This window comes from Mugil cephalus, chromosome 4, assembly GCF_022458985.1.
Source record: "Mugil cephalus isolate CIBA_MC_2020 chromosome 4, CIBA_Mcephalus_1.1, whole genome shotgun sequence".
Taxonomy (NCBI): Eukaryota; Metazoa; Chordata; class Actinopteri; order Mugiliformes; family Mugilidae; genus Mugil; species Mugil cephalus.
In genome coordinates this window covers 15,207,851-15,221,792 of record NC_061773.1, presented here as the reverse complement: position 1 = coordinate 15,221,792, position 13,942 = coordinate 15,207,851, and the positions used below count along the sequence as shown (strand labels likewise).

Below are 13,942 nucleotides of genomic sequence, written 5' to 3'. Positions count from 1 at the left end.
TTTTTGTCCATGATAATCGTGAAGTGAAAACCTGATATTGTGACAGCCCTAGTTCCAGTAGTAGGTGGATGCTCCCTTTAACAGATCGATAACACAGCTGCATTTCACACTGAGATCGTTCACAAAAGCTTTACAGAGGTCACACATTGATGCAGGGTGATTTACATGACATCCACCGGACTAAATGTTAGAAATAAGCTCCGTTACTTTTGTCCGTTTGATGTGGTAATTCAAAAACAAATCTGGCATTCATTGGTTTCATCTCCACTGAGATTGTTTCACATGCTAATCGCTCGTAATTGTTGTTTGTTTTGCTATTTTTTTTTTTTTTTTGCACATGTTCTTCAACAATAGACAGGCTTTGATTTCATTGTGTTCCTCATTGGTATTTGTGAAAGGAAAATAAACCTAAATCATGGTGTATTTTACAATTTAGAATAGTTTCATGTCATCAGCAAAAAGCATCTGAGAGCAGAACACAATGAAGGACACATTTGTTGTTAATTAATTATTGGGATTTTGACTGTGCTCTTACCTAAAGTTTGTGACAGAAAACAACAAGTTTTTTAGTTAGTCATTAGCAGGACTTTTTGTGACCTTCCTCATTGAGCTGCAGAGGGAATTAAATATGTGTGTTTGAGAGAGAGCGGTGAAAGCTCACTTGCTAATACATTCAATGTCAACTGTTGGTGTTATTTTTACAAGGTGAAGGTTGACCAATACAGATGCAGTTGATTGGAGCTGTTGTTAATAAGAGTATTAGTGATTGCTTGAAGTAATGCAGCAGAGTGTGTCAGGGATTTCCTCCCCAAGAACTTGTCTTCTCGAACAGTTGCTCCCATTCTACAATATTTTTGTTTATCCAACAAAACATAACTAAAAACAAGGGCTTGTTGGGTTTCTTGAAGTCATGTGTTTCTACCAATATAGACAAGAAATACCTCTGCATCAGCTAGATAGTCCCTCAAACAGTCAGATCCATTGTAAACTAATTCAAAACCACAGTGCTCAGATAACATGTATGACAACGTCGCTGTTGCTCCTCTGTCCATCACCACATAAAGTCCTGCCCAGAACTATTTTGGTTCCCAATGGAGAGACTCCAGACAAACTGTGTGAGCGGGTTAAGTCTGGACGTCAAGAAACCCAACAAGTCCAGTTGCCTTTGTTCCAGTTTTGTTTTTTGGACATACCACAGACGTACCATTTGTTTCTAAATCATTAACACAAATCAGTACTGGTCAGGTTAAAGGTGCATTAATGCATTTAACATTTGAGGTGAAAAATTATAGAGTGTAAGGTCTCTTTCTTTTTACAGTTTTTATTGTCAAAATAATAAATAATGGACGCGTCTTTCAACATAAATTAAACCATTGAACTTTTCTGTCTCTGCAGGGAGTGGTGATCCTACCGAACTGACACCCTGCTTTTCCTGCCATCTCCCCGTCTCTACTACCCAGCCCCCCGTCCCGATTTGGTGTCAGTGCTGCCGGCGGTGGATTGGAGCACTCTGATTGGAGGCTTTGCGAGGTGGTTTTTCGGTCTGGCGCCGCCTCCCCCCGGGGCCGGCGTGCGCTCCCAGCAGCCCGTGGTGCCCTGTGCCCCCTCCTCCCCGTCACTGCACACCAGAGCCCATGCCCAGGGTAAGTCGGAGTTATTCCATCAACTGGATGTCGATGTCCTCACCTGTTATTTTGACTTCCTTTGACCTCACCGAAGGTTTTTACATATTTTCCTTTGACTATATATAAAATATTTTAAATTATATTTTTTACTTACATAAAAATTAAGTAAAAAAAGTAATATATATCAAATTTAGTAAAAATCTCTGACAAATTTAAAATCCACATTAAATTAAAGATCAAATTTGGATTAACGTGACTGTGAAGAAGTCAAGGTACATTTGGCTGACTGAGGCTGACGGAAGCAGATGAAGAGAAAATGACCGTCAAATATCTTGAGTTAAATCCCATTCATATACAAAGCAAGTTGCTCGTTGTCCATCTCTTTGCGCCTAGTGGACGTTCCAAACATTTGACTTGGTAAACCTCTTGCATATTTCTTGCACTGCAACTGTATTAGTTGCTCCCATTTATCGTCTCCTCATAGGTCCCATTCAGACCCTGCATTAACATCCGAACTTGGAAACCCAAACCCAAGTGTCCAGCTTTAAGTACCTGTGGGCACACCTGCTATTAAAATTCCTCTGTACATGCGTCCTCAGTCAGCGCTTGAGATCTGATCTCAGTATGTAAACCACCATCACATGGGGCGGAGTAGAGTCTTATAAGTGCCGTCTCCAATGGATCTTTACATACTGCTGGATCAGAACTATGAACAGCTGTTTGTTGTAGGGAGCAGAGCTTTAAAATTTATTTATTCATTCTTATTTATTTATTCATATCCACACTGATGTTATTTTAGAGACAAAGCTGTGATAGTTACAGAAAAATCTACAGTGATAAGGTAAATAAAGACACCAGGATTATTGAGGACATATACTTAACTCCACACAGCTCAATATGATCGCATTAATAATCAATAATTAACCACATGCTGATACATTAATGACTAGTGTACTCATATTATTAGTTTCTTCAGTAGTCTTACTATTTAGTTTGTCATTTAGTTAACAGCTGCATGGACAAAGTATTTTAAAGGCTCTCACTACTAATAAACTGACATCCGTGAAGGTGTTTTTGTCTTTTCTGGTTATCGTTTATAAAAGTGGTTGTCTATTTTTGTCCTGAATGAATGAGGTAAGGAAACTCATTTTCCTACAGGTCACCCCTTTTTATTAGGTGGTGTTTAATGTAACCCAGGTCATTGTGGAATCATTATGTGTTCACACTCAACAAATGAGGTCAAATGAGGTCAAAAGATGATAATGCAAATTCTGAAGTTGTGACTTCACGTCATATGAAAAGTTTGAACTCTTCATGAAGTGTTGCCATGACTTACTCTGTTATCGTGGCAACAACCTAAACCACACCAGTGTAAACAAGGGCCTCATTATCCTAATTATCCCCCTATAAAACACATCATTTAAGAAGCTGCAGCTACTAAAGCTTTCTGTTATCTTTTAACCGTAGGTGGCTAGAGTAAACAGTTTGCAAGTGTCACTAGTTTCAAGTAGAGCTTCTCAAGTAGAAGCAGAAGCAGCACAAGTAGTGAATAATAAATAAAACAAGACTGGCATCATCTCAAGCTTCCTCCTCAGGATAAGAAGCTAACATGCTCACTGCTTCTCTGACGGCAGTGTAGTAGTACGCTCATGGTTTGTGAAGATGTCTTTACGTTGATTGAAGAAGCTAAGCAAGACAGGATTACTGAGGGGAAGAGTTTAAATATGCTGCTTGATTTTGCATTTCGTCTTTTTCCAAACTGTATAAACTGTATAACTGTATTTTATCCTCCTGGATAAAATCTTCTTCTCTGCAGGAGGAGGCGCGGTGCGTCCGCCAGGAGCCATGTGCCTCCCTCACACCAACAACATGGACAGCAAGCTACAGGGGGCGGGGACAGGGGGAGGGGCTTCACTTCGACAGCGAGCAGGAGGGGTTCCACTGGAGCCCTTCATACACCAGGTGGGTGAGATCGACCTGTGTGGAGTCTGATTTATAGTTTTCCTCTGACCTACACACGGAGCCTCGGCCGCCGTGAGACGTGTTTACACTCGTCCGTCTGACTTGCTCTGTAACAACGCCGCCCAAATGGTAGTCAACACTGTGTCTTTCTGCCAGTCAAGCTAATTTTTGTTTCCACTTCCTGAATTTATTTTTCTGTTTTCAATAAAATTATATTTATTTTCAAACTTGGACACATTTTATGTTATTCTGTTTGTTTATATATATATAAAATAATATTTAAGTTTAATCTATTTAATTTTATTCCAGAGAAATTTGTTTGTATTTGTTTAGACAGATCCTGGATTCAGTGATCGTCTGCAAATATGATGATTGGAGCTCCTCTATTAGGGAGTGTTTTTAGGAAAATAAACCCCTGGAGTACATCCAGAAATTAAGACCAGACTGTTTTCACTTTTCTGTTAATTATTCGTTGGATATCAACATCTTATATTAGTCTGTTGTGCTCCTTATAACCTAATTGCATGTGTGTTTGCAGGTGGGGGGTCACACCAGTATGATGCGTTACGATGATCACACTGTGTGTAAACCTCTGATCAGCAGAGAGCAGCGCTTCTACGAATCTCTGCCTCCAGAGATGAAGGAGTTCTCTCCAGAGTATAAAGGTCAGTCACAGCTCACTGGTAATTATTGGTGAATGTACCCTAAAGGTGTACTTACACCTTTCAATACACATTAATCACATGTAGAGCAACTGCCTTGTTGAAGTTGTTTTATATCAGTGGTCTTTATGATGCAAAACTGATGAGTGAAATATCTGCCTGAACTCATCTGAGACCTAATCCCACGGGGGGATGTGAGTACAGTCAGATCTGACCCAAGGATAATTAGACATGATCTGAACAAGCCCAACAGACTTTAACAGAGAGAACAAAAACATGTGAAGCGCTTAATTAGGTCAGTTGACAAGCTGCTACTTTGGGAAACAGCAGTAGTACAATAATAAGCAGTTCTCCAAGAGTAAATGTAAAGCCATACATTTTTATTTTTATTTAGGATTTAGGCTGAGGAAACATTTGGACTTCATTATTGGGCATGTTTCAACTCACACAGAGGAAAAAAATGGATAGTCCTCTAATCAATTATAGCCATTTTGTCATTATTGCAATTTGAGGGGAAAAAACAACTAAAAACAAAAGCAACTGGAGTAGTTGGGTTTCCTGAAGACTTTTCATCCATGCCTTCAGCTCTAAATGACAAGTGGGGAGTTTGGTTTTATTAGACACATCTATGGTTGTAGAGTCTGTTAACAAGCAAGTAACCACCTGTAATTGGTGGAAATCTGTAGCCTGGTGCCATTTAGGTTTCACTATGAGGCGCCTTCTCAACCAATACAGATAACAACATCCCTGCACCCAACTGGAGAGTTCTCCAACCAGTCAGAGCCATTTGTGAACAAATTCAACTCGACTTCTCTCAGAGGACATGCACAACTATGTTGTTGTTACTCTTCTTCCTTATCGCCACATGAAAATAGTTTGGCAGATCTTTGCTGGAGCATAATCAGTCCCGAACGGAGACAACTTTCCAACACAAAAAAACTATGTGGGCTGGGTTAGTTGGATGGGCTTTGGAGACAGAGCGTAGAGGTAATGTGGAGGCGAGGCAACAGCTAATGTTAGCAACCGTGCTAATATTGGTAGACGTTGGACAAATAACCTTTTCAACAAGTTTCATTCATAGTGTTATACTTATTCTTCTGTCCATCAACACACAGGCTCAAGCAGATCTGTTAAATTCTGAATGAAGCAGCTCCAGACCAAATTTTGTGATGTGGGGAATTTCAGACAGACATCCGGGCCGGGGTGTTCACATATCCTTATAATGCTCAATTTAATGCAGAACAGTTCCTTTAAAAGATACATATTAAATCCCTAAATCCCGTCTCTAACATGCCTCAGACGTAGCAGATACAGTTTCTGCTCTGGTTTCCTGCCCTTTTAAATGTTTGCAAAGATTGAGAGGAGGATCTGCTGCAGGGAAAATGTTCAGTTGCATCTCAGCCCGTCATTGACAGAAATAAAGATTGATCTTAGAACTCAAAGGATTCACCATGCACAGTACTGTTTAGTGAACACTGAGGAAGCATTTTAGTTGGAATTTATGGGAGCATGTAGCTCAACTGTTATGCTAACAGTCATGCTTCAAAAATTTTATATTTCAGCAAATATTGCAACAGACACTACTGAATATTTTACATTAATATCTTAGATGTAAGGTCTTAGTTTTATCATCCCTAAACCTGAACATGGCTCATATCTTTTAGTATAAATGTTGATTTTTGCAACTTGCATATTTCGCTGGCCCCCAAACCTGAACTTTTGTTGCTTTGAAAGAAGCTCTGGTTCCCATTTAGCAGACTCCAGACCTTTTAGTAATTCAAACGTTACCACTAAATAATCTGTCCCGTGTTTATTAGCGGATGGAGAGGAACACTGAGAGAAGAGAAGGAAGGATGTACGGATGTTTAATGGAAGTGAAGTGGTTTAGCTGCTCTGCTCTTCGTCTCAGACTCACAATGTGTAACAGTTTGAGCTGGTGTGGAAGATCCAAACAAACGCTGACAGCCAGTTTACACACTCACACACACACATCTTGTCCTCTTCAGCGTGTATATAAAGAGGTAGTTTGATGGTAGATGAAGCAGGTCTAACTAATACCATTAATAATGGCTCTGTTCCATTTAGGTGCGTCTCTAAATCATGGCTGTGAGCCAGCAGACAAAAGCACCTCGGTCCTGAAGCAAATGGAAAGCAGTCGCAGTTATGATTCATTAGTTTGACCTTTCTTTGACGTCATTGTCTACCATGGGAAACACTTGCCTGGAAAGCAGCAGTGCACAGTGTCATTTTGACACTACATACTGATTTAAGGAAATCATAGGCCAAAGACTGTATATAAATATGACTGATAACAAGATGTCACGCCATCCATTGGTTGGAAAATATTTGAGGGCCGTATTTATGGCTTGTAACTGATTGGAGCCAAAAACTTCCAAATAAGGAGTGTGCTTGCACCTTTATCTAAGACCAGCTAATATTAGCTAACATTTCTGTTGTACTAACAGCGTCATATCGTAATCAAATACGAACTGACGGCATCCTCTGAGGGTCTTGTTAGTTTAGCTTCTGAATCAGAATCAGACGTAGCCTGGGAACCAGAGCAACTTCCAGCTTACTACTATTTTTTGTAAGAAAATGAGTCTGAAATCTCTACATTAGGAGCTAATTCTGTTCCAGCAAAGATCTGCCAGGCCAATCAAATTGTTTGGGGTGAGGTTTATGTTTATTCAGCAACGTTTAGTATGCCACCATGCCAAACTAAGAAGGTAAACGTTGTAGCTACTGAATGTCAGTGTGTTACTATACCATAACAATTCATGATAGCTGTGATATGAGATCAGAGAGTCAGTGCTAATTGTTGATGTTTTCGTGAATTGGTCCAAGACTCAAAAATACCTCTTCATCAAGTGGACAGACCTTCAACCAATCAGAGCCATTTAGTTACAACTGCACCACCCTCAGATGTTGTGTATGACTGTGTCGCTTTTAATCTTTCGTCCATTGTGGACGTGAAGTTACTAGTTCATCATTAATTCATAATGGTCTGCTGTTTGTTGTTCTTACTGTGTTATTTTTAAACACAAAGATAGTGTTTCTGTTGAGGTAATTACTATACCCTTCTGATGATTTACTGGACACGAGTGCCCAGGAGTTATGCAAGAGGAGACACTGTCTAGGTATTTGATGTCAAAGAAAGGGGCCTTTTTCTATTTTTGTGTGACACAGTGTAAAAGGAATGTAGTTTAGTTGGGATGTACAGTTATGGTCATCTTCATGAATACTTATGGCTAGTGGTCATGTGTATTCTTGACTTTGGAAAGCCAGCCAGTCGCACGACAAACTCTGTCTTTGTTAACACTATAAGAGATGAATGTCTCTCTGATAGTACTTTTGAGATCCTCCCTGCCACTTTGTGGGCTGATGTACTGTGATGTCCTATTGTAATTACAATATGCTTCAAACTTTGAGGCTTTCAGTTTTGCCTGATTGTAATGTGTCCAAAGTGCTGTCAGACAATTTCCACCACACACCATCAACACATAAAGCCCCAACCAAACGATTTAATTGAGATCTTTGCTGGAGCAGAATCGGTTCCCAACAGAGAGACTTCCGACCAGCTTTCCATCACGAAAAGATTTGTGGATGGGGAAGTTTGTCTGTCATCCAGGCTGATTCGTTCATCTTGTGCAAAACATTAGTTTGACCCAGTCCTCAAATGATGATGATCTCCACTGTCTCTGGTATTATAAAGTAAATATTTATATCATTTTCATATTTTATAGTCTAGTCAGAGGATAAATAAAACACCAAACATAAAAAAATTGCAAATTGTTCTGTGTTTTATCACGAAAATCTTTAGGATTGTGGGGCCACTTCACAACAGATGAGCTGGACATCCTCCCAGTAGTGTCCTGCAGTTGGTAGTATATCTGTATTCCCACCAGTCCACTGTGCTGGTGTTCTGGGCCCCAGTGCCATGACAACAGCTCCCCATAAGATTTCTATATTTAGATCTCTACCCACTACCATTGTCCTGCTGATTAAATAAGCACATACAGACCAACAGACGGACAGCTGCCAGGCGACGACTTTCCGAATCGGTCAAGGTTGTTTCATCCACACGGTTATCAGATTAAACTCCATTTTGGGTGGTGACCGTGGAGCTGGCGAAGACACGGTGATCACTTCCTATTTTTCAGTTTGGGCTTAATGTGCAAAGTGGATTTTTCCACTTGTGAGCAAACTGACAGCGAAATTAAATTTGGACAAATGCGGAGGGTGTGCAGTGTCTCAGTTTAGCAGGCTTGAGATTCGCTGCCCTGTTTGTGAAGCTAAAAATACTGTAATGTCTTCAATCAATCATTGTCAAGACATTTCTGTCTGCTTATTTAATCTACCCACAGTTTCTCAATTACATTTCAAAAGTAGTGTCTTTATCTTGATATACAGACGGAGGACAAATGACAGCAAAAACAACTTAAGAGTGTGTTCGCCAGATGTTCGTCCACCATGAGCTGAAAATGCACCAATGATCAGTATATGAAAGATTTTCTCTGGTATGAATTCTAGCCAATGTTAGCTAATCAGAGAGTCGTCTGGATCATCTCTGGTGTTATTATATTAACACACAACCTGCTTCACTACAATAAGACACTGAGACAAGTGATAAAACTGGATATAATTTGGACTGAGATTGACTTAACTTTGGACTGACTTTTAAAAATGTATTGTTCTTCCTTTGTTGAGTTGCATTTGCTGTGAGCGTTAAAACTTGTATAAAGTCTAGAAATTCCAGAGTATTTTTAGATTGGAAGGCAGAACTACTTGCGCGCACAGAAATTTGTTGTGGTCAAAAGTTGGTCTGGAGTCTCTCTGTTGGGAACTGATTATTTACCAGCAAAGATCTGCCGGTCCAATCAAAACGTTGTGGTGGACTTTATTCGATGGTCTGAAAACCACGTAGCTAGTACTTCAGTTTTGAATGATGGGAGGAAGTTTAGGTTTTGTTAAGAACATCCGTGAGTGGCGCACATCCAAATTTCAGAGGCTAGAAACGAGACCAAACTTCCCCTTCTCATAAAGTTGATGAGGAGTCTCTCTGTTGGGAACTGATTCTGGTCCAGCAAAGATCTGCTTAGCCCCTCAAATTGTCTGGGCAGGGCTTTACGTGGTGATGAACTAAGGACTAATAACCAGTAGTCATGCATGTCGTCTCATGTCTGTCGTTGAATTTCTTACCAGTAAAAGCTCTGATTGGTTGGAGGACTATCCCATTGCATGCACAGGCATTTCTTACTCTGTGGCAGTTGAAACACGTCTCATAATGAAATCCAAATCCAAGATACGCCAGGCTAGAGCATATTAGAAGTTAAATAACATTTCTTCTGTCTTTTATTACTGAAATGTTTCTGAACATCCCGTCTTTATTCTGCTCCATCCTGTCAGGTGTGGTGCTGGTGTGTTTTGAAGGTGACTCCGACGGCTACATCAACCTGGTGGCCTACCCCTACGTGGAGAGCAACACGGAGGGGGGAACTGGAGAGCACGAGGACCGCGACCCCCCAGAGAGGGAACAGCCAAGGAGGAAACACTCGCGCAGGAGCCTCCATCGCTCCTCCTCCTCCTCTGAACACAAGGAGGAGCGGTCAGACCGGAGGGAGCCGCACGACACCGAGAACTCTGACAAGTAAGAGGGAGCCACCAGTAAAATTTGACAGTGCTCATAGTTCACCCCTTGATGGACGACTGATTGGTCTGCTGACCACCAACAAGAGGGCTCCTACTCTCTCTCTGTTACTGTTGCTGCGTTAGATTAATAATAGCAATGCTGGGGTCAAAAACATGAGTCAACAAGTGTGACTTTAGCAGAAGAACCGAAAGGGCGTTTTAATAGGAAACTGTGGGTAAAAACCAGTCAGAAAACTTCAACTTACCACCAGTCCCTTACAAGTGAAGAAACGTCTTCTCAAAACTCTACAAGCCAGTTGTCTTTTTGCTCTTAAACCTTAAAACGCCTTTTAGATTACCATGACCTGGATGACTGTGAACCTTCACAGACATACAGCCCAACATATGAACAACCACATAAACTAAAAACTGGTAAAGAAGTAATTTTTCCAGTGTCTGCCTTCATTAGCATTGATGCTAAATACAGACTTTAGATCAACAGAGATTCAACAGCAGAGAATTCCCAGTAATGTTTTTACAAACCTAATGACTCTCTTCCCTTGTCCTTGCAGTCTTGGAGAGCTGAAGAGTCCCCGACTCGACCCAAAGATCCTCTCGGACGTTCCTTTCCAGATGCTGGACTGGAACAGTGGTTTGACATCAGAGAAGATCAGCCACAATCCCTGGAGCCTCCGCTGCCACAAACAGCAGCTGAGCCGCATGAGGTCCGAATCTAAGGACCGTAAACTCTTCAGTATCCTTCTTCGGCCAGTCTCGTACTAATGATGTTTATCTACACCGAAATAAATCTATGTAAATTGTAGCTGTTTTTAAACAAGACAACTGGATTTGTTGGGTTTTCTTGAGTGTTTTGAATATCGTTAACAGACTCTGATCGAGTGAGTTTCAGGTGGGCTCCTCCCACAGATGTTTTTGATAAAAATTTAAATTCCCCCCTATTCATTTATAACTGAAGAAACTTCTTAAAGATGAAAACTCATCAAGTCCAGTTGCCCTTGTTTTAGCCTTGTTTTTTGGATAACCAAGAATCTTCACAGACACACGTCCATCACCACATAAAGCCCCACCCAAACCATTTAATTGGCCCTCCATATCTTTGCATTAACGCATGATGATTTCCCATCGGCAAGACTTCACATCAGCTTTCCGTCCAGGACAAACTGGAGGCGGGAACTTTAATTTCCAGGCTAGGTTGTCGTACAGTATGAGGACATGCAGATGTGAGAGCCACTGAGCAGATGAGGGAAAGAATAAAAGTGGTCCGCGGCGTCTCAGGTCATTGGGTTAAAGGTCATGTTTTGATCTGCAGCTTCAAAGAGAGCAGCCTGCAGCTGTCTGGAAAAAAACAAGAGAGCAGAGTAACTGAGCAACACACTCTGTCCTCAACAAGGTCCATCTGCCCTCAGTCAAAACAGAGACAACACGCTGCTGTCAGCTCCAGTGCTCCCAGACACATGATACATTCACTTTGTTTATAGAAAATCTGCCTTCAGTCCTGTCAAATGTGAGGGTTATTATCGGACAATGTGAAAAAGGGAAAATGCTACTTGGTGAATGAGTCTGTGTGAACCTGCTGTTGACATGTGGAGGACGGTTCTTGTTTTACCAGCGTTGACAGAGCCATTTTAAATTTGTTATTCAGCTCAGATAAAGCTCCTCCATGAAGATATTTATAGGCTGACACATTAAAGTGACACAGGTGGTTCTGACAAAAAAGAAAAAAGGAAAGTCGACATGAACATCAGATTGTAAATTTTGGAAAGTTGAAGAAAGAAATTAAACTTCCTAATAACGTGACTAGTTTCTTATTCAACTTTCACTGTAAAAAGGACTTTTGTTGTAATGATGTTTATTTAGATTCAGTTGGGGTCGACACGAGGGACAGTTTTCTCCTTAACTGCAGCGTTTTACCCAGAGTTCCTGTTGCTGGAGAATGTGGTTCATCACTTCTCTTACCCCTGCATCCTGGACCTGAAGATGGGCACCAGGCAGCACGGGGACGATGCCTCCGAGGAGAAGGCGGCCAGACAGATGAAGAAATGTGAACAGAGTACTTCAGCAACGCTGGGGGTCAGAGTTTGTGGCATGCAGGTAAAAAGACGACGGCAGCTCCAACAGAGCCACAGAGCTGTAACATTTTTATCACAGTATCGGGATTCCTCATGCACATTTAGAATAATTATTAATATAAACAAATTAGCCGCAACATTAAAACCAGTAAGTAACACTGATGGCAGTAGCCACCTCCAGCAGCAGGACGTATCCTGACACAGACACACAAACAGTTTAGGAACAACTCAAAAAACATGAAAAACAGCACAAGGTGTTGATCTGGCCTCCAAATTTAGTAGATCTCAAACTGATGATCCACAGAGGCTCCTCCCCTCAACCCGTAGAACCCAAAGTCCCCCCACTACCAACATCCTGTTACCAGAAACCACAGGACACCGTCACAAAACCCATGTCCATTCACTGATGAGTCACAAATGTTTTGGAGGCACAAAGGAGAGCTACACAATATTAGGAAGGTGGTCATAATGTTATGTCTGATTGGTGTAGTCTTTATTCTATTTTTATAGATTATGTCTCTGGGGAAGAGAATCAGATGATCTATATTTAATCCTGTAGTTGGCCTACAAAGATCAGTAGCTCATAGTACTAATAATCGTGATGATAATATTTTGGCACACTTCCTGCGGCTGTATGATGAAATGTAGGCTCCAGCCAAGGTTAATAAGCTAAAATGATAAATTATTTTTTATTTATAGCTGTGGTCTGATTTTAGTTTGAAAATAGAACGATCGTGAGGCCGTTGTCAGTGACATGTTTGAGGGCTGTCCCACCTCGTCTCTCTGCAGGTGTATCAGATGAACACCGGCCACTACCTCTGCAGGAACAAGTACTACGGCCGCGGCCTGTCGATCGACGGCTTCCGCCAGGCGCTCTACCAGTACATGCACAACGGAAAGGGCCTGAGGCGGGACCTCTTTGAGCCAATCCTGAATAAGCTTCGCAGCCTGAAGGGGGTGCTGGAGAGACAGGCGTCCTATCGCTTCTACTCGTCCTCGCTGCTCATCATCTACGAGGGAAAGGTGAGACCGGTGCTCCGTCGCTAATTAACAATCATCTCAAAGTATCAAACACAGGAAACAGCTGCTTACTTAATGGTTTTAAGCGAGATGATTAGATATCTGTCAGTCAATTAACATAATTAATTGTGATTAATAGCATGACTTCCGTAGTTAATATGACTTTATAGAAGATCTGTTTAAATGGATCACACTTTAGCTATCGGAAAAATAGCGGTTTCTGAAAGCTGAGGAGGTGCACTTCACAGTCAATTACGGTAATTTCACTTGCGCCTCTCCGGGAAGTTATTAATCTCATAACATGAAGTCAATTGTAAATATCTGCCAGTTATTGAAGTTTCCAGGTATTCTAGAAAAACACTAATCTGACCTTTTTATATAGCAAAAAAGTCCAGATGGACATTTTGAGGCTCAGGTGTTAAAGGGTTAAAAGGGTTAATCTGTCCAGTTCGTCAAAGTGAGTGGACAAATGTGCTTCTTTATTCATATGTATATTTCAGAATGTTCCCCAGAATAAACCAGCCGCCCATTATTAGTATTATTATAATTATTATTATTATTATCATCATCATTATTATCATGATCATGATCATCATCATCATCATCATCATCATTATTATCATTATTATTATTATTATTATTATTATTATTATTATTATTATTATTGTTATTATTGTTATTATGATCATCATTATTATTGGTGTTTCTATAGACCTGTCTCTTGATTGTTTCTGCCTCGTCCTGCTTTTGGGATTGTTTCCAGCTGAGACTTGTGCAGCATCACTGCTGCTTCCATCAAGTGTGCGTTCATCTCGACTGGTTTCCTGAATCGATTATTATGGGGCGTGTTCCAGCTGATAATGAATTAAACTGAATTAAACTCCACTGACGTATGACTACATCGCTGATACTCTTCTGTCCTCCACCACACGAAGCCCCTCCCAAACATTTGTTC

At 40.9% G+C, this 13,942-nt stretch overlaps 1 protein-coding gene across 2 annotated transcripts in view; it reads left to right on the top strand.

Annotated features, from left to right (window-relative positions):
• The window catches only part of ip6k1 (inositol hexakisphosphate kinase 1), a 29,355-nt gene that overhangs the window by 11,790 nt on the left and 3,623 nt on the right, over window positions 1-13,942 (top strand). For both annotated transcript variants that reach the window (XM_047584052.1, XM_047584053.1), the window contains exons 2-8: window positions 1,396-1,643; window positions 3,442-3,587; window positions 4,126-4,252; window positions 9,656-9,896; window positions 10,450-10,631; window positions 11,814-11,989; window positions 12,757-12,990. In XM_047584052.1, the coding sequence (XP_047440008.1) occupies window positions 3,471-3,587; window positions 4,126-4,252; window positions 9,656-9,896; window positions 10,450-10,631; window positions 11,814-11,989; window positions 12,757-12,990 (1,077 nt within the window). In that variant the 5' untranslated portion in view covers window positions 1,396-1,643; window positions 3,442-3,470. The remainder of the gene's footprint in view (window positions 1-1,395; window positions 1,644-3,441; window positions 3,588-4,125; window positions 4,253-9,655; window positions 9,897-10,449; window positions 10,632-11,813; window positions 11,990-12,756; window positions 12,991-13,942) is intronic.